Genomic DNA, 18519 nt, shown 5'->3' with positions numbered 1-18519 from the left:
ACACAGTCAAATATATCCAGATAGTGCCAAAATGTACCTAAAAATCTCAGTTTTGCTTTTAAATAAGCTGCAATAAATATTTTATCAACTCAGTTTTTATTAAAATAGGGGACGGTGGAAAACAACTCTCCAAAATGGACAGAAGTTCCTTGATCTTCTCTAGTTTAATGTAGTTGTGTAACTTAAATGTAATACAGACCTAATTTATCATCTAATTATTTGACTGACAGAAGCTTGTCTGTTAGAAATAAACTTAAATTAAGAAAACAAAAAAAAAAATTCTCTGTACATTTCATCCTCACTTGGTGAAACAAGCTTGCAGATCAGTTTTGGCTTGTAAAGTGAGTCAGCTAAAGAATGTCTTGGATTAACCTTAATTTTGTTACATCAGAATAATTGGCTCCAACAGAAGGCATCCAGTTGTGGTCTTGCCCAGTCCCCAGAGAGCGCCCTTTGACATCATTTGCAATTGCAGGAGCTCAGCGTGGCTGAGGATGGAGTCCTGAAATAGGTGCAGAGCAGGGGCTGGCACATCTGGCTGTGCTGCAGACTGAGTGCTCTATTAGTGATGACTGCACTGCAGTAATGCCCCCCAAGTATAAGGGGTAATTCTTCTTCAACTCTCAGTTAATTTCCAACTCTTATTTACTATTAGGTTGGTGTTCTTTTTAAATAGTAAGCAGGAGAGCAGAGAATTTGACACAGGACCTGAACTGTTAAGCCTTCATTACAGATTTAAATACTGCTTTACTTGAGATGACATCCAGTAAATTTTAAGAAAATAATGAGTGTTGGGCTAACATAGTGAGACATGTCAACATTGATAACGGTGATTACGTATTTTTGAAGTTTTGTTTGACATAGGGTCAAGAAATGTTCGTTGGAATTCAGCACTAAATGAAACTTCCTTGTTGAAGGAGGGTGGGATCTTTGCACAAAACATTTTTGCTCTTTAAAAAAAAGTAGGAAAAAAAATAAATTTAATTTCCCTTGAAGATGATGATCTTGGCAGAAGGAGCTAGGAAATGAGTAATTTAACTCCTTTTTATGTAATTAGTGTAACCAGGCATGGTTTTATTTTAACATTTGCTTAATTTTTGAGCCAGATTTATTTTACAGCTCTAGTTGACTTCATTTCCTGCTTGCTCTGAATGGTCTTGTTTTCTTTTTAGCTGGGCTGGCCATTAGACTTATTCAAATAGATTTTTAATATCTCAAACTCATCAAATATTTGCTAACTGGCCTTTGAAGTTGATTTGTATTTTATTTCATGTATTATTGAAAAGTTAAGAAGTAATACTTTTTGTTCTTATTCAAGCTGCTTTTTATTTGTCATTGTAATACAATGGAAAAAGAACAGCCTGAACTGATTAAAAATAAATAAATAAAAGGCCTGGAAACTCAGTTAAGGATGAAACCCAATCTTTAAGTCAGAGGGTTTTTTCAGGTATAACAGAAATCTAAGAAAATTGGTGATCTCCCTCTTTGTGTCCTGTGCCTGCCCCAGTAGAAGCATGAAAGGCCATTTAAGCAGCTTTGCCAACACCAACCTCTGCTCTTGCTCAAACCTTCCAGAGTTGCTATTTCCCTGCAGAGATCGTGCTCCCACTGAACAACTCTGAGCTGTCTGAAGTGTAAAATTCTTGATTACAAAGCCCTTTTCATTGCCTTAATTATGCACACCTTGGCTAAAATGGTTTTAATGACCATAGCCAAACTGACCAGCTAGTAGGGCTTGAAAAGTTCAAAGACTCAGACCGAGAGTGGTATTTTTGTTTTCCAATTCTCAAAAGCTCTCCATGCTCAAAATGAATAATCAGACTAAAGTGTGAGATGCAGAACCAATATTAACAGGACAGAGATGCCCTTTCCCCACGTGTCACTCTCGGTTCTCCTACATGCAGTTGTGTGTCATCACTGCCCATGATTTGTCTAGTTTTTATTTAGTTGCCTAAAATACTTAACTGGTTTTCTGGTTTCAGATCCCAAATGTTACCACTTAAATCAACTGAAATATGTTCTGCCCTCAGGTTTGGAGTTTTTTTAATTTGCAAGTGTCAGTGGGGCTGCAGATTGCCCTGTGTACAAGTCTTGAAATGCATAAAAATGAATACAGTTGACCCGGTAAATTACAACAACGTACAGTCTTGTAATAGGACTATTGTTTTCCTCAACCTGGGGTTACTGAGGGATAAGTTTTTTGTGATTGCGCTGGATGCCATGCCTGTGTTGGGTTGGCATTGTGTGGAGGAAGCAGGCAAAGGGCAGTGATGGGAACGCGTTGGTGCCGAGCGGGGCGCCTGTACAGCCCATCCCGGGCGCGGTGCCTGCCCTGGTCACTGCTCACAGCAGATCCCGAGTGCGGTGCCTGCCCCGATCACTGCTCACAGCCCATCCCGAGCGCTGTTTGCCCTGGTCACTGCTCACAGCCCATCCCGGGCGCGGTGCCTGCCCTGGTCACTGCTCACAGCCCATCCCGGGCGCGGTGCCTGCCCTGGTCACTGCTCACAGCCCATCCCGGGCGCGGTGCCCGCCCTGGTCACTGCTCCCAGCCCATCCCGGGCGCGGTGCCCGCCCTGGTCACTGCTCCCAGCCCATCCCGGGCGCTGTTTGCCCTGGTCACTGCTCCCAGCCCATCCCGGGCGCGGTGCCCGCCCTGGTCACTGCTCACAGCCCATCCCGGGCGCGGTGCCCGCCCTGGTCACTGCTCACAGCAGATCCCGAGTGCGGTGCCTGCCCCGATCACTGCTCACAGCCCATCCCGAGCGCTGTTTGCCCTGGTCACTGCTCACAGCCCATCCCGAGCGCTGTTTGCCCTGGTCACTGCTCCCAGCCCATCCCGAGCGCGGTGCCCGCGCTGGTCGCTCCTCGCCGCTGTGTTCTCCCGCACTCTGTGTGTGTGCTCTGCCTGCCTGCGGTGTGGCAGAGCCCGGCCTTCCGTTTGTCTCCCATTTTGTGTGCCTGGGAAGCTTCGAGCTTTGCTTGGGAGAAGAGGGAGGAGAGAGCGTGGAAACAAGGCTGGATTAGCGCCGGAGAGAATGAATTCGCTCCGAGCTAGTTTGCTTTCGGGATGAGCTGCCGCGAGTGCCGCGGGCCGGCGCTCCGAGGGCCGGTGCCTCGGCACAGCCCGCGCTGCCGGCCGGGGCAGCTGTATGGAAATGGGGAGCGCTCGGGAGCCGCCGCAGCGCCGCGATCCCCGCGCCTGCACCGGGGCACCGCGGGACCCGCCGGCAGCTCGCTGCCCCCGGAGCTGGCCCTTGGCGCTAGGAAAGCGCCTGACTGGGAATCGCTTACAAATAATAGCGATAAAACACGTCGAGAGCTCGTTTGTTCCGAGCGCCGCGGAGCTAATGGCCCCGGACGCCTTTCAGAAGACTTAAAGGAAGCCCGAGGTTGAGCTCCATTGAAATGCAGATGGAGAGAGCCCTTTCTCTATGCTGCGCGAGTCCAGGGAAAGGAAAGCAAACCAAATAAGATACTTGAATCTTGGGTAGCCTGAAGTAGCCACCGTACTGTTGTAAGTGTAGCAAACAGAGCTTTTGGCCTCCGGATAGGATGGAGTGACTTTCAACAAGTCATGTTGTTTGGGGTTTTTTGTTTTCCAGATTGGATTTTTTGGTATATCATAGATCACAGATAAAAATCACTGTTATGGTCAGTTTGGTAACATTTTAGCTCTTAAGATTTCTGTGTAAATCCTGTTAATCTAAATTGTATGCTTTTAATTTGTACATCTTGGTTTCAAAGGTTTGGAGCATGGACTTGAATGCAGGGTTTATTTCTCATCTATTCTCTGCCTTTATCAGAACTGATTTGCTAATCTCTTGCCTTTAGATTAGCTCTAGATTTGAAAGTTGCCAGGGCTCTGACAGCTGCTGAGTTTGTACACAGCTTTAAGAAATTTTTCCCTTTTTTAAGAAGTAGATTTTGGAACAAACCTGGCCCTGAAACAATTAATAGTCTGTAGCTTGAATGAAAGCACCCTCAAGTGTTAGGACTAAGCATGACCAGAAGAAGAAAATAAAACACACAACTTGCAAGGCAGAATTAGGAAAAGACTCAGTTTTGAAGAGTTCAGAGTGAGAATGAGCTTCATGTTCCAGTTGTAAAGAGTGTTGTCTCTGAGCCTGAGAGACCCAGGCTCAGCTCCTTCCTCCCAGCGAGTTCATGACTCCTGCAGGAGCTTGCAGGGCCAACTGTATCCAGAGTAGAACTTCTCACAAACAAAGCCTATTACACGCAGAGGATGATAAAATATACTTGAAATAGCAACAGATATTCCACAGTATACAAGAGGAGATTTTCTGCAGAACAATGGATACAAATAGCAGCCCGGAATGACCTGATATTAGTTGTGGGTTGTTGGGGAGGGGGGGTTCCCCCTTTCTTTTTTTGTTCCTGTGCATTAGCTTACAGGAACAAGTGTATATTAAACAAAGGATAAACTTGCATAAGGGTATTTATCTCTCTCTGGGTAAAACCCATACTAAGACATGAAAGGTAAAAGCTGCATTAATTACTCAAGAGGGATTCAAAGCTCAGCAGTTTACTAGGATTGAAGGATTTATTGAAAAACAGTGGTTCTCATGTGTAACTCCAGGCAATAAACCTATTTAATTAAAGGCTTAATCTTCTAGCTGACATGTTTGCTACTGTTCCAATAAAAAGCTTCATCTGTAGCCAGTTTTTGTAACTATACAAATAATAGTAGAATCCCTCGTCTTTGTTAATTTTTAACTGTTTAATTGTATTGTGTTGGTTATATTATAAATGCTTAAGAACTTTTGTGCCTTTAGAAATCAAAAGCTTTAAATGGAAATTATTTAAATACAGGCAGTGTATCTTTACCTCTTTTTTCTCTACCAAATATTTTTTTAATAGAAGTTGATGACAGTATTCTCTGTTGAGCAGTAGTTTTTTAACAAGTTGCCTCTTCAGGTTAGGTATGCACACTCAAAGCTGTCTCACATAAGTATCATTAATTCAAGTTTATGCAAAATTAGAATTTTTCAAGACTCTTCATTTCAATGCTTGCTGCTCAGAAATTAAATCATGATGTATTATGAAGGAATAGATGAAAAAATAGGTGGTAAGAATAGTTAGATACCTGGATTATTTTATTCCAGATAGGGTTGGTCACTGCTTGAGACACAGCCCAGTCCAGTAAGGTCTAATCAAGTGTTTCAGTGTAGCAATCAACTAAATCTTTCCTTTATTCAGCAAGAATTTAAACTTGGGTCTCTAATCCAGCAAATACTTTCAGTGTTTTAAACTTCTGGTTTTGGACTATGTCTTTGAATCACATCTTTAACAGAAATCTTTGCTTTGCCTTGCTTTAGGTTGGGACTCACCGGGAAGAAGGAGTCAGCCTCAACAGCAACCATTCAGTTCTTCCCAGTACAGTTTCTGCTCAGAGCACAGAACTAAATCATAAAACACAAGACAGCTACAGAGGTAACTTTCCAGGCTTTAATGCTGGACAGGGTCTGCAGTAGTTCAGAGCCAGTGAAGCTGTAGATCTTGGTAAAATGTCATCAGTGCAAGGGATAGGGGCATAGAAAATATTGAATAATAAAAATTAATAACAAGTCTGATATACCACCACTATTAGGGACTCCTGCAACAATTTTGAGGGCATCCCTCAATTATCCCAGTATAATTTCAAGAGAAGGCTGCATTACAGCCATGTTCCTCCAGCTTAAGGGACCGTGATGCACTTGCAGAGCTGCAGCCATTTCCCAGTTTCCCATTTGCCAGGGGAGCTGTGGAGTGGGCTGAGACCAGAGTTCAGCACAGCCAAGGCAAGGAGGTCATTCCACACCCGTGTTTACAGTTCCTTCCATTTGTAGCTGAAGAAGTAAACTGCAGGAAACACAAGTCAGCTCCTTTTCTTGGCATGCTAGCACCATTTAGAGGGTGTTGCACATTCAGCCTAAACCCCAGCCTCGATATCAGTGCAGCTTTGCCCTTAAATTTGCAGCCCAGACATCAGGTGCAAATTTCCTTACTTCACTCAATGTCCTTTTGTCTCAAACAGTGTTTTCCTTAGACTAAGCTGTTACCAATCAAGCTGCTCTGTGAGCTGTGATTGCTTTATAACCCATGACACATGTCCAAGTGCAGCAGTGTTAGCAGGATTTCTTGTTTCTGTTAGTTCTTCCTGTTGTCTCGGCTCTGGCCCCTCACTGCCATTCTCTGCTGAGGTCCTGGGCAGTGTTTCAGTGCTGTGACACTCACTCTGCTCTCTGGTTGCTTGCAGCACTGTCGGGTGGCTTACAGAGCCAGTCTGTGGCTATAGGTCCAACAGAAATCAAGTCTGAACATAAGGAGAAGGATGAAAATATCCATGAACCTCCCTCATCAGATGACATGAAATCAGACGATGAGTCCTCCCAGAAGGATATCAAGGTCTCCTCCAGAGGCAGAACAAGGTGCGTTGCTGACATAACGTGGAGAATCTGTGCTTTGATAATGCTCAGTAGCACACTGTCCTTACATTTGATAAACTTGTCGCAAGGCTTTTGTGTTACTACATACACCAACAGGCAGCTGAAAGGGAGAAAAAGTTGTAGTTGTATATTTAAATACAAGGTAGAGGATTTGCTGGGAAAATCATCTGTCAAGTGTGCATTCCCTTATGCTAGTGCCATGCCTAATGTCTGCCTGTACCTGTAAGCAGCAAAAGATCGAGGGCCCTGCCCAGCACAGAGGATGGGACAGTGTCAGAAATTAGTGATACTTTGTACCTGGGCCAGGGCTGCCCTTCTGGATGTGAGTCTGTGGCAGTGGAGAGCTCCAGCTCCTGACCGGGAGCCTGAGGCCAAACAGTGTTCCTAAATATCCTCTTGAAACACTTTGTCCCCTCCTAAGCCACAGACACAAAACTGGAGCTGATCCTGGGGAAATGCTTCCGCATCTGCCTGATAGGCCTGAAACAAGCATTGAAATTTGAGGTAACAGTAGACAATAGAATTTTGCAACCACAGGCAGCATAATCTGTATTAAGCCATGTTCAGTGGCATTTAGTGTGTTAGTTTTAATAGAACAGAGGTTTTGCACAGTTTTAGACTAAATTGGATGAACCTATATTAAAAAAGGCTATGCAACTTGATATCATTTGAGGCAGTTCAAGAATTCTAAATATAACTGTTTAGCTCTACACTGAATAGTAGAATAAAAGGTAGTTCTAGAATTTGCCATTGCGGTCTTTAACGAAAGTAAAACTCTTAAAAGGCATGTGAAATTGAAAATTCCTGAATGTGTTTTTATATAAGCTGATGCATTGGAAAATAGCAAAAACTTTGTAGGAAATTATTTTATTCTTTATCTATTTGGAGTCAGCACCAGGATCACTTGTTTGAAACACCAGTGTTATTTCAATAGCCTGTTACGTTTCCTTTCTTGCAGCAGTACTAACGAAGATGAGGATTTGAACCCAGAGCAGAAGATAGAAAGAGAGAAGGAGAGGAGGATGGCAAACAACGCCCGGGAGCGTTTGCGCGTGCGAGACATTAACGAGGCGTTCAAGGAGCTGGGCCGCATGTGCCAGCTGCACCTGAAGAGCGAGAAGCCGCAGACGAAGCTGCTGATCCTCCACCAGGCCGTGGCAGTGATCCTCAGCCTGGAGCAGCAAGTGAGAGGTCAGTGGCCTCGGGGCTGGGGCAGGCCTGTGGCAGCTTTGTCCGTGGAGCAGTGTGGGGCTCTTGAAACCTGCTCAGCCAGATGCACGAGCTACTGAAAGTGTGTTTGCTGTTCTGTAGTGATGCCGAAGTTCTTTAGAAAAATCAAAGAATCGCCTTTTTTTAAAAAAGGGAAACAGAGTGAGTATAAGGTTTATAATTTGACCTTTTTTTTCCTGTTCAAGTAGTCATCCTTTCACTTAAGTTTTCAAGGTAAATACTTTTATTCAAATCGTGATACATCTTGCTTTAAATTGTAACAAGCGCTTGTTTTGTAGTAGAAAAGATTAAACAATATTAAGAGATCTGTTTTAGGCTGAACTCCGCATAATTGAAATATTAAAATGCAGTGTATTTATTTGTGTTTTCATAAGATTTTGCATTACACATGTACTGGGGAGGGAGGAAGCTTGTACTGTAATTGAATCAGAGCTGGGTTTGCATGAATCTTCTTTCTCTGATTCCTTCAAATTTTTCCAAGACAGAAACAATAGGCTTGCTGGTAGGTGCAGAAGGAAAACTACTTTTTGTCATTCATTCTCATAAGGAGAGGTGGTTCTAGGGATTACGTTTGGTTCTTCAACTCTTCTGTTCTTTTGAGTTGGTGAAGCCACAGTTCTCCATGTTCATTTTTGCCAAAGACGTGTTGAAGTTCTGGGGCACCTTGCTCTAACTTTTGGTCAGCCCTCAGTCAGACTGGATGGTGGCTGAGTCCCTTCCAACAGAAATGGTCTCGTTCTGTGGAGGTGGCACTTCCCGAATGAGTCTCCTTGTGTTTTGCTGTTTGGGACTCATTAGCAGCCATCTTCCTCACTGATGGAAGTGTGTCAAGTGAAAAGTCTGAGGGGTGGATGTGTCAGTGGTTGTATTTGCTCAAACTGCATCTTTGAATCACTGAAATCACCGAGTGATAACAATGTCTTATTTTTGCATACCTCATTTTTACTTCCTTTTTCTCATTTGTTGCTTGCATTTTGTACAGAAGGTCCAAGCAAAAGTTAGAAGTTTACTGAAAGAGGCTAAATAACTAACTTAACACAAACTTATGTACTTCATGCAGTAAGGATGAGATGCTGTGTTTTCAGGCACTTTTACTGATGCAGTTTTCGGGGAAGAAACACACTGTCTCCAGCCAGAGCTCTTCTGAGGCACAGAGCAACTGCAGATGAGATGGCAGGGGGGACCATTGTAAAACCCAGTTTAGCATCTCTGAGAGTTAGATCTCAGGCACTGTTTTGGTCTGAAAATGGTTGCCATGGTCTAGAAGATAAGGTTGAGCATTATGAAGTCAGAGGGACATGATTCAGGCATGGGTTTCAGTGTTTAGAAAGCATCTCCCTGCTCTCACAGATTCTGTAATTCACAGGAAGCTCCATGTTAATAAAATCATTCTGCCTCAGTCAGAGGACTTCCAACCCTGGTGTCTGTGGTAGAAACCTTCAGTGCTAACAGCTCAAGTGGCCCCACTGTCCAGGCAGTGTAAACGGAGAACTTCCCTCCCGTTCCCTGTGCTCCACGTGGCCGGGGCGGCGCGGGGCCTCCCGGAGAGAGGCCCTGGCTCCCGTTTGTCTTCCCGTCCCCCTCTGCACCTGTTCCTGTGATGACTGACCAGAGCTTTGTGTGACACCCACAGGAGCTTGCACAGTGCTTTGTGTAATTGCATAAACAATTTCCTCTCTCTGCTGGTAAAGAAGCTTCTCATTTTGTGATTGGTGCTATTCAAAATGAACCATTTCAGATTTAAGCTTTCAGTGTAGGCCAGGGGTTTTTATCTCCATTTCCTAAATCACTGTAAATTAACTTCCTTTCAAAGTTTCCACGTAATTAAATCTTTAAAACTTCAAGGCAAGCCACATTTAGACAAAGAAAACTGTGATTAAGGAAAGTTAGCAGTTTTGGGGTTTTTTCCGGTAGACTCTTTAGGAGTACTCATCCTTAAGGAAATGCAGTAGGAGGCTGCTGATAATGACTTTGGTGACAGCAGAACTATCAAGTCCATCCAAAATAGTCTCTGTCAGATGAGATAAAATGCACAGGGGTCACTAAACTGCAGTTACTAGAGGGGTGCCTGTGCAGTGCAAGAAAAGGGCTTGTGCTGTCTGTTCAGTTTTGGCAGACTTCTTGCAGTTATAATTGTATCTGCCATCTCCAACTGCAAAACAGAATGTACTGACAGCTAGAAAATACCTTAAAATGTTGATTAAATTCCACAGCGGAATATATTACATCTTTTTTGTGTGTCTTTTGGACCCCTGTGATTGACATCTTCTGTATTTGATTCATGAAAAGCCATTTTTAAGAACAGAAACAGTTGACTTTTAGAAACTGTCATTATTTAGAAATGAGATCCAAATCTACATCTATTGAAGCTAAGGGGGAAGTGGAAACACACCGATGAAAATACCTTGATAGCTGCTCCACAGCTGGTTATTATAAAGTATTTGCTTTAATGTGAGAGGAAATAGGGTTTGGGAAAAAAATAATGCTCCTGCTGTATGTGACTGTCATCACAGTCTTTTGATTGAACCAAGATGGGCACAAGGTGATTTCACAGATTGAGGCTGATGAGAAGTATCCATTCAGGGTGTGCTGCCTCCCCTGCCCTAACAGCTGGCTAATACTGGGAAGGAAGAAGCAGCAACATTACTAAAACTAGTGTGATGTCAGCAAGGTTGGTAAGAATTCAGCCTACCAACAAAATGGATGCATTCAATTTTATTATATTGTAAATTACAGACAGTTCTCATTTAGCACTTAAGTGTCTTATGCTGATAAAGGAGGTGCTTTTTAAAAGTTTCTGAAGGCGTATGTAGGCTGCTGAAAGGGCTTTTGCTTGGCTTTTTGTCTCTTTGGGGTTTTTAAATACCAGTTTAGGAGCTGTCAGGCAGGACTTTCAGTAATGATTGTCTGCAGCTTTGGACACCTGTGGGTGAGCAGAGGGTGTCAGCAGCTGAAGAGGGAAGCTGCAGAGCTATTTTTGCTCCAGGGTTCTTGTATCGATATTGCCTGTGGTGTCAGTGTATGGGAGATTAAGAACTCTGATTCTTCTGTTACAGAACGAAACCTAAACCCTAAAGCAGCCTGCCTTAAGAGAAGGGAAGAAGAAAAAGTTTCTGCCGTATCGGCAGAGCCACCAACAGCACACCCAGGAAGCCACCCTGGCCTGAGTGAAACTACCAACCCTATGGGTCATATGTGAACACCAGCCAGGTACGTCCGGGGATGGCTCTGCCTGCTTCGTGTTGGCCCAGGTGGGGCACACCTGGATGTGGTGGGTTCAGTTCCTGAGCTGCCAGCAGCACTGAACTTCTCTGTGCTTGCACATCTCTCAGCAGAAGCAGAAGGCTGCAGATTTGTTTGGGTTTATAATAAAACCCCAAGAAATTGTCGTCAGTCTCTATTTTCTTGCCTTGTTGCCAATGGCTACATCTCTTGGCTCAGGTGGCCTTCTTGGCATGACATCAGAGGAACAGTGAACAGCTTGCTAGATAAGCCAAGCTTATTAGAGATGAATTATACATCTTTAAATGGTCTAAATATCGCATTAGTTGATTTAAAAATCCACGTATTGTTTCCCGGTGCAGATACAGTCTCAGGGACCCCTCATCCCAGAGAGATTTGCTCTCTGGCTCAAGGCCAGTCATTCTAACTCCTCTCATTTGCCCAACAGAGACTGGGAACTGTCTTAAGTCACAATCTGTATTGGTAAAGATAGTTAAAATCTGAAAGTAGTGTTTGCAGCTTTGCAAGGTAGCCCAGTATGGAACGTCTCATTAAAACACGCTCATGGGGAGGCCCTACAGCAATATCAGTCTTCTGGGTTTATTCTTCTTGTTGGTTGGTTTTCTAAATAGTTGGGAAACCTCGATTTTAAAAGGAAAATAAATCGAGTATTCCAGTAGACCTGTTGCCACTTTCAAAAAGACTAAAAACTGGGTTCAGTGTCCTTGTTTTAAATCAGAACTTTACTGAATTTTATGGTTCGGGAGGTTTCTTGTTGTTGCGTATATTCTAATTCTTAATGCTTTGAATTTCTCTAATTTGTTTTATTTCATACAAGAGTAATTGTCTGCTTTGGAATTGTCAGACAATTTTTAATTTACAGCCAACTTAGTCTGTTCTTTCCATATAAATATAAAGAACAGCTTTTCAAAAGTTCGGTGTCTTTGCTTTTTTAATAGCAGTAACTTTGTGGGTTGACTGAAGTGCAACGTTGACAGAAAGGGCTGTACAAGAACATGGCAATTTACCTTCAGGAGGGAGTGAACTTGGCACTGCTTGATTTGGAGAGCAGTCAGACACAAACTGAAGGTCTGAGATGTGCAGATTATTCTTTCTCCCTTATCCAGAGAGGCACAGCAGAAGGTTCTTTAGAATAATCTCTTCAATATATCACTTTCAAGACAGATATCTCTGGAACGGGGGATTTCAGGGGCTCTCGGTGTCATCTTCTTTTGCACCTAAATGACTGAAAATGCCACCAAATCCAGTTCAAATTAGGTCTCTAGTGTTGATACTAAGCTTTTTAATTATTCTTTTCCTAATAACCTCTTTCTTCTCCTAAATTTCTTTCTAGAATTCCAGAATTATTGGTAGGGTACACAGAAGGTGACCTTTCTTCACAAGGACACAGACAACTAACATTATATGAAGACACAAACCTGACAGGAGAAAACACTTGAAGCAAGAAACCCAAATGCAATCTTATGATCAAAGCTACTGGTCAACACCTGCATCAGGAGTGAAGATACAAGATCTTCAGACAGAATTTCAGCCCATGAGATACTCTGAACATATCATTCTGTTGCAAGCAGTGTGTCGCTTCTGCACAATCAGAGACTGTTGTGATCTCTCCACTCATTGTGGAAGTTGCCTTGTGCCTAAACTGAATTGACAAATGCATTGTAACTACAAATTTTATTTATTGTTATGGAACTGTAAAGGTCTACATATAAAGGGAAAAGTTAACATGTTAAAAGCTGATAAAATTTCAGCTGAATGCCAGCATTTACTAAAGCTGTTCACATTCAGAGAACAAAGCAGTGACAACCGTCGACCCGTAGCATTCCCAGCATACCTATTAGTGTCTTAAAAAAGGAAGGGAAAAGTCTTTTGTTGTCCTTTCCTCTCCTTTTGCCATATGACTAGTGTTTTCCATGCAATAGGAAACTATTCCTTGGTATAGCTTTTTTTATGTTATTTTTGATCTCTGGTAATCTGAACAGTTATGGTCACAGTTCCCCTTCCATACTGAGCTCTGTGCCTCAAGCCACTCAGAGGCCTCATGAAGGCTGCAGGCTGGAGCCATACTGTGACCATAACATTTCTTGGATTTAAAAAGTGATTTTTATTTTCCCTCAGACTTTCCTCAAACGTTTTTTTTTTCTAATTATAAACAAAACCTTTTTAGGCTTCTAGGCTTCATAGTAAAGCTTGTAACGTGAAGTGTAAATTGGGTGGGGAGAATCTACTTTGTTAGAGTTGCTTTGTTTTCCGAGCAGTAAGTACTACATATAGTACATGTAAAGTGTTAGCTGTATGTAAGCACAAAATGCATTAAAATACAAAGGAGATTTTTTTCAGGCTGTAACTTTGGTGAATAGTAAAATCCTGAATTCACCGTGGCAGGTAGTGTGATGATGTAACCACCAGCAAGGTGGGCTTATTACGTAATGGAATCTTAAGAGCAATGGTCACCAGTTTTTCCTTCCTGTACACGTTAACTATCATGTCATGTTGTATGGCTTGTCAGTGGAGAAAAATAGTGTGAATCAAATGCAAATACCCCCGTCCCAAGCCATATTAGCATTAAACCTTTAAATGTTTCTCCACCAGAATAGTGTCCATAAGTACTCCTTTGTCACAGATGTGTTGAAATGGTTAAAATCCCTTTGAACTTCCATGGAAACTGTCTTCCACTGCAATGACCATGGGAGGAAATTTCCTAAGCCAAGGTTGTCTGAGCTATTGTTTATATAGTGCATCTTTCATCACTGGCAATTGGTTCACACACAAAACAGGAACAAAACTATAATTTTTATGAAGTCATTTAATTTGAAAGAACAAAAGATGGATTGATAAAATAAACTAATGAATTTAAGCTCATGTTCTGGATGGTTCCTAACAAAACAGTTTGTGGAATTAGTGGACTCATTTCTATTACTTTAATTTGCATATATCATCAAATAACACCTGATTATATCTGTGGCCTTGTTCTTCATTTCAGTGTTTATCAGCTAAACGGAATTTGTTGCTTATGACGTGTGAAAGTGATCACGTGCCACTGCCTGGCCTTTTTCCTTCTAAGCTTGTTGTCTTTTTGGCTATATTAGACTTTGCAGTATGCCCAGAAGCTTTCCTTCATAAAATAGAAAGAAAAAAACATTTGGCTTATTTTTCACTGTAGCTAGTCTTTTATACAATAATCTTGTAAGAAAATTTCTTGAATTCTAAATATTACTCTTTCTAGATTTTTGAAATCAAAAAAAGTTTTCAGTAAAAAGTTTCTTACTTTATTTTACTATATTAGGTAGTAAAAATGTAGGGTTATTTACCATAACCTGTTCATTAATATCAGAAATTTACAATAGCATTGTAAGACCATAGTAGGGTTCTAGCATACCGTGTAGTACCTATGGAGTATTGTAAGAGCTAATTGTCCGAGATGAATTGCTTCTCATCTTGTTCTCCAGTTTCCATTGTTGGTTTATTGCAGATTTGTACCCTGTGTCAAATTTCAAGGTATTGCTGATAAACCTTTCCAACCAGCAGCAAGAAGTTCAAAAAATTTCTGTCAATGTAACAGAAAACACTATGTATATAACATTTATGTAGCAATAAATGTGCCATCTTTTTTTAACATGGTAAATCAGTGAGTTTTTTAAATTTCTCTCTCCTCACAGGCAATGTGTTGCTTGAAAAACAGTGGCAGAACTCTTCTGCCTTTGTCAGAACAAAACCTGACAGATTCTCAAGGAGCAGAGCATGGCACAGGCACAAGAAGCGTTGGTGCTCCTGTGAAGCCAGGCCAGAAGTGCCCAGTGCCTGAGGAGCAGCAGTGCCCGAGCTGCATGTGCTGCTGCAGAGCAGGGAGGGGATTGCACAGGCAGACACAAACCAGGAGCAGCTGATCTCACAGGCACAGCCTCTTGTACAGCTCACTCCTGTCTCTGCCTGTCCTGAAGACAGGTTGCCTAGATCTGAGCCCCTTTGTGCAGGGAAGTTCAGTGCCAAGTTCCTTCTGACTGAGTGATGCAGCTGTGTAGGTTTTGTGGCACTTCAGGGGGGAAGGTCTGTAGTTCATGCACATCAAAGATGCAGCTCCTCTGTCTGTGTGCAGTGCTGATGGTTCAGTGCGGGGTGTCAGCACAGCTGCTGTGCTCAGCACCACTTCCGACTCCCGAGCCTGTCCTTGGTAACCTCAGGGACCCGGAGTGCAGGTCAGGCTGTGACAGAGACAAAGCCAGGGGAGCTCAGCCCCAGCCATGTCAGGCTGCCTTTTAGCCTGGCTTTAGCACAGCAGTGGGAGAGATGCCCAGTGCCTTCCCCAGCACACATTCCCAATTTGAACTTTACTCCAGTAACAATTCTAAATCCAGCCTTTATCTTTCTTTTACCACACGCTGTCCTGTTTGCATATACCTTCTGATCACAAGTCCATCTTTTATTTTTTTCCCATTTGATTTTTGTGTATATGTGTCTGGAAGAGATGCATGTTGGGATACCTTTGTTGAAAACAGTTCTTCTATAATTAGCATTTGGAATATTTTAGGAAAGCTCTCCTGTAAATCTAAAGCATTGGGAGGTCTTAAAATTACTTTACCTTTTTTTCCTTCAGCTACTGAGTAGTTGCTGCTAAAAAGATTATGGATTCTTCATTAATTAAAATTTCCCCAAGAATTAAGCATTTTCCTCCAACATCTGGAAATCATGGCAGACCAAAAGTAAAACGGAACCATGTGTAGAAGACAACCAAGACAGTGGGTGGTAAACTTTGCTGTTTGTTTGTAACACCAATACCTCCTGCATCCTAATACCCCTGGCCTGTGGATACTAAAACGTACTGTGAAAGGAAGAAACTTTAAAGCACTTTAAAGCCTGGCAGCATATCAAGAGTGGGGCTCCAGCAGGCCCAGCAGGGATGAAGGCTGGCACCTTCCTGCCTCTGCACACAGGCTGTGGCTCCCTGCTCCCAGAGCATCCCCCACCCTGGGCTGCAGGGAGGGGAGTCCCTGGGGCACGGCAGGCCCAGCTCCTGCCTTCCTGCTGCTCCTCTGCCCAGGGCAAGGAGGTGAACGTCTCCCAGGCTGGGGGAGAACGGTGCTGAGAGGAGACTGCTGCAATCCTTCCTCCTCTTCCCCTCAGCTCTGTGCTGCCACAGAGCAGATAAGTCAGGTGCCATTTGGGAGCTGGTTTGTACTGTTTCACCGTCATTTGTTTTACTGAAGTTAATCCCTCTGTCAGCCTGGATGCCTTGGCAAAACAGGGAGAGTTTATTTCTTGGTGAAGATACAAATAAACTGCTCAACTCTTACCACAAGCATGGCGTGTGCACGTCCAGTACTTCAGCTGCTCACTGCAGTCTCCTCAGGTTGTTTGTATCAGTCAGAAATTGTCCAGACCAGGCTCTGAAACTGCAAATTGTCTGGGCTGTAAACAGAATCCCTATAAATTCTCTCCTAATCCTGACTTTTAAGATGTTTTGATCCAATTAATAGTATCTGTTAAATAGAACCTGATTTTAAAAAAAAGCAACAAACAACATTATACCAGTTGAGATAAAAATCTTTCTCAAAATAGTGACTGTAACTTATCCTGGAGGGCAGAAAGGAAAAAGAAATACTCGTGATAGTCCAGTACAACTAAAGAAATTTTATGACCTTGAATGTGTGTGTATCAATTATAAAAATAAATTCTCCAAACTTAAAGTTATAAACTCATCCGTACAATGAAATATCTGAGGAGCTATGGCTCCACATTTTACTTCCCAGCACCAAAAAATGAGCAGAGATGATCAGAATCATTAGTTTATCACAGAAGTGGAATTAATCACCAGCCCTAGTTGCACATAGCCCATCGTTTGCTGTACAGCCAGATCAGGTGCTCCAGACTGCTCCCAAATGACTTTCTCTGCCTGCTGAAATAACTGCTTTCACAGTCAGGTGAGTTCTTTAGGACATTTGTGGGCTTAATATTTCCTCATGAGCTTTATTCGCTCAGACTAGAACCTGGATGTGCCAGAATGAGGATCCACTTCTCAAGATGCTGAATGGCCACTCAGTGGAAGAGAAATCTCCTGGGTGTAAATATGAAATGACAAGGTAGGGGAAAGTTTTGGATGATTTGAATGTTCAGTTCACACCTGCAAAAGCTAAATAATCAGTATTTCCTTTTCAAGGTGACAAAGAAAGTCTTGCAGATGCACCTCCCATTCTGTTTGTACAATACATAGCAGGAGAGAACTCCCATCTGAACTCCTCTTCTGTGTGCCACAAAGACACAAATGCTAACGCATCTGATTATGACTAGAACAGTTAAAGTTCATTAATCCCTAACACTACCTGACTAATTAAGATAAATGCACACAATATTGGTTTTAAAGTCGATGGACTCTTCTTCCAGTTTACCCGTTTAAATGGGTAACATTTAATTAAATGTACATTTAATTTGTTCATGTGTCTAATTAATAGCTGAAAATGTAATTAAACATAAAGCTTTTAAAATGCTTATTCGTTTCCTAGCACACAAGAATAGTAAATGTGAGCATCATAAAATGCAAGTACAACAGAGGGCGAGAATGCTAAAAATTTAAAGAAAAAAAAGGTAACAGCCTACAGAGTCTGAAGGTAGGAACCCAATATAAATTAGTGCCTGTCATTATCTGTAGCCAGCTGTTCATCATTATCCTGTTATATAGAAGTAGAACAAATGTGTCAATAAAGCACTCATTAAAAAGTGTTTTGGATATAAATGCAGATTCTGCATTTACAGGAGCATCAGGGAAAAGTGTGAATGACACCAAAATTGACACGTCAGGCTTTGCCGTCTGTTTTTCTGCTGTGGCTGTTTTTCCTATCTGGGATGACTGATGAAAATTAACTGCACACAGGTTCATTCCCATGTTTCTGTACCCCTCCACTTTTCAGCTGGAGGGCTCTGCAAACTGAGCTGGTTTGTGTGTCCTTCCACAGGCCTTCCTGAACTTCCTTCCCTGGCCCTTCCCTGCCCCACCCCATCCCTATTTCTGTTGCATGAGAGATGGTCTGCAAACTGTGGGTTGTAAGTTTAAAGCTTCTGTTCCTTCCAGGCCCAGTGCTGGGGCTGCCTCAATCAGTTCAAGCAGCAACTGCCTCTGCCACCAAGAGAAGAGCTGGAGCAGCTCTCCAGTGCAGGCAGGCTGAGAGCTGAGTTTGCTCAGCCTGGAGAAGAGAAGGCTCTGGGGAGACCCTACAGCACCTTCCAGTGCCTAAAGGGGCCACAGGAGAGCTGCAGAGGGATTTTTTCAAGGACACGAGACAAAGGGTAATGGGTTTAAACTGACAGAGGGCAGGTTTAGATTACATATGAGGAAAGAATTCTTCCCTGTGAGGCTGGCTGGGCACTGGCACAGGTTGCCCAGAGAAGCTGTGGATGCCCTGTCCCTGGAAGTGCTCAAGGCCAGCCTGGATGGGGCTCTGAGCCACCTGGTCTAGTGGAAGGTGTCCTTGTCCATAGCAGGGGGGTCTGAAGTCAGTCCCTTCCAACCCAAACCATTCCATGATTCTATGATAGACAATAATCTGTTCATTGGAAAAAAACCCATAATCTATCCCACATTTGTTTTTAATTTATTTCATATTAT

The 18519-nt window shown here is 42.7% G+C and overlaps 1 protein-coding gene and 1 long non-coding RNA gene across 11 annotated transcripts in view; one reads left to right on the top strand and one right to left on the bottom strand.

The window, feature by feature from the left end:
- TCF12 (transcription factor 12) overlaps nt 1–14538 on the top strand; it is a 161442-nt gene extending 146904 nt beyond the window's left edge. For 7 of the 10 annotated variants that reach the window (XM_059858280.1, XM_059858277.1, XM_059858275.1 and 4 more), the window contains 5 exons: nt 5340–5454; nt 6260–6431; nt 7408–7640; nt 10736–10889; nt 12256–14538. In XM_059858280.1, coding sequence (XP_059714263.1) covers nt 5340–5454; nt 6260–6431; nt 7408–7640; nt 10736–10878 — 663 coding nt within the window. In that variant the 3' untranslated portion in view covers nt 10879–10889; nt 12256–14538. The remainder of the gene's footprint in view (nt 1–5339; nt 5455–6259; nt 6432–7407; nt 7641–10735; nt 10890–12255) is intronic. The other 3 variants (XM_059858279.1, XM_059858276.1, XM_059858283.1) reach the window with 1 other exon arrangement.
- Nucleotides 11844–18519, bottom strand: part of LOC132333305 (uncharacterized) — a 36380-nt gene continuing 29704 nt past the window's right edge. Inside the window, exons 4-5 of the long non-coding RNA XR_009488126.1 lie at nt 16214–16312; nt 11844–12147 (exon numbers count right to left, since the gene is read on the bottom strand). This is a non-coding gene — a long non-coding RNA (uncharacterized LOC132333305). The remainder of the gene's footprint in view (nt 12148–16213; nt 16313–18519) is intronic.

Source organism: Haemorhous mexicanus, chromosome 13 (genome assembly GCF_027477595.1).
Source record: "Haemorhous mexicanus isolate bHaeMex1 chromosome 13, bHaeMex1.pri, whole genome shotgun sequence".
In the NCBI taxonomy this organism is placed as follows: domain Eukaryota; kingdom Metazoa; phylum Chordata; class Aves; order Passeriformes; family Fringillidae; genus Haemorhous; species Haemorhous mexicanus.
Note: the sequence above shows the minus strand (reverse complement) of the source record. Positions and strands in the feature narration are given on the sequence as shown.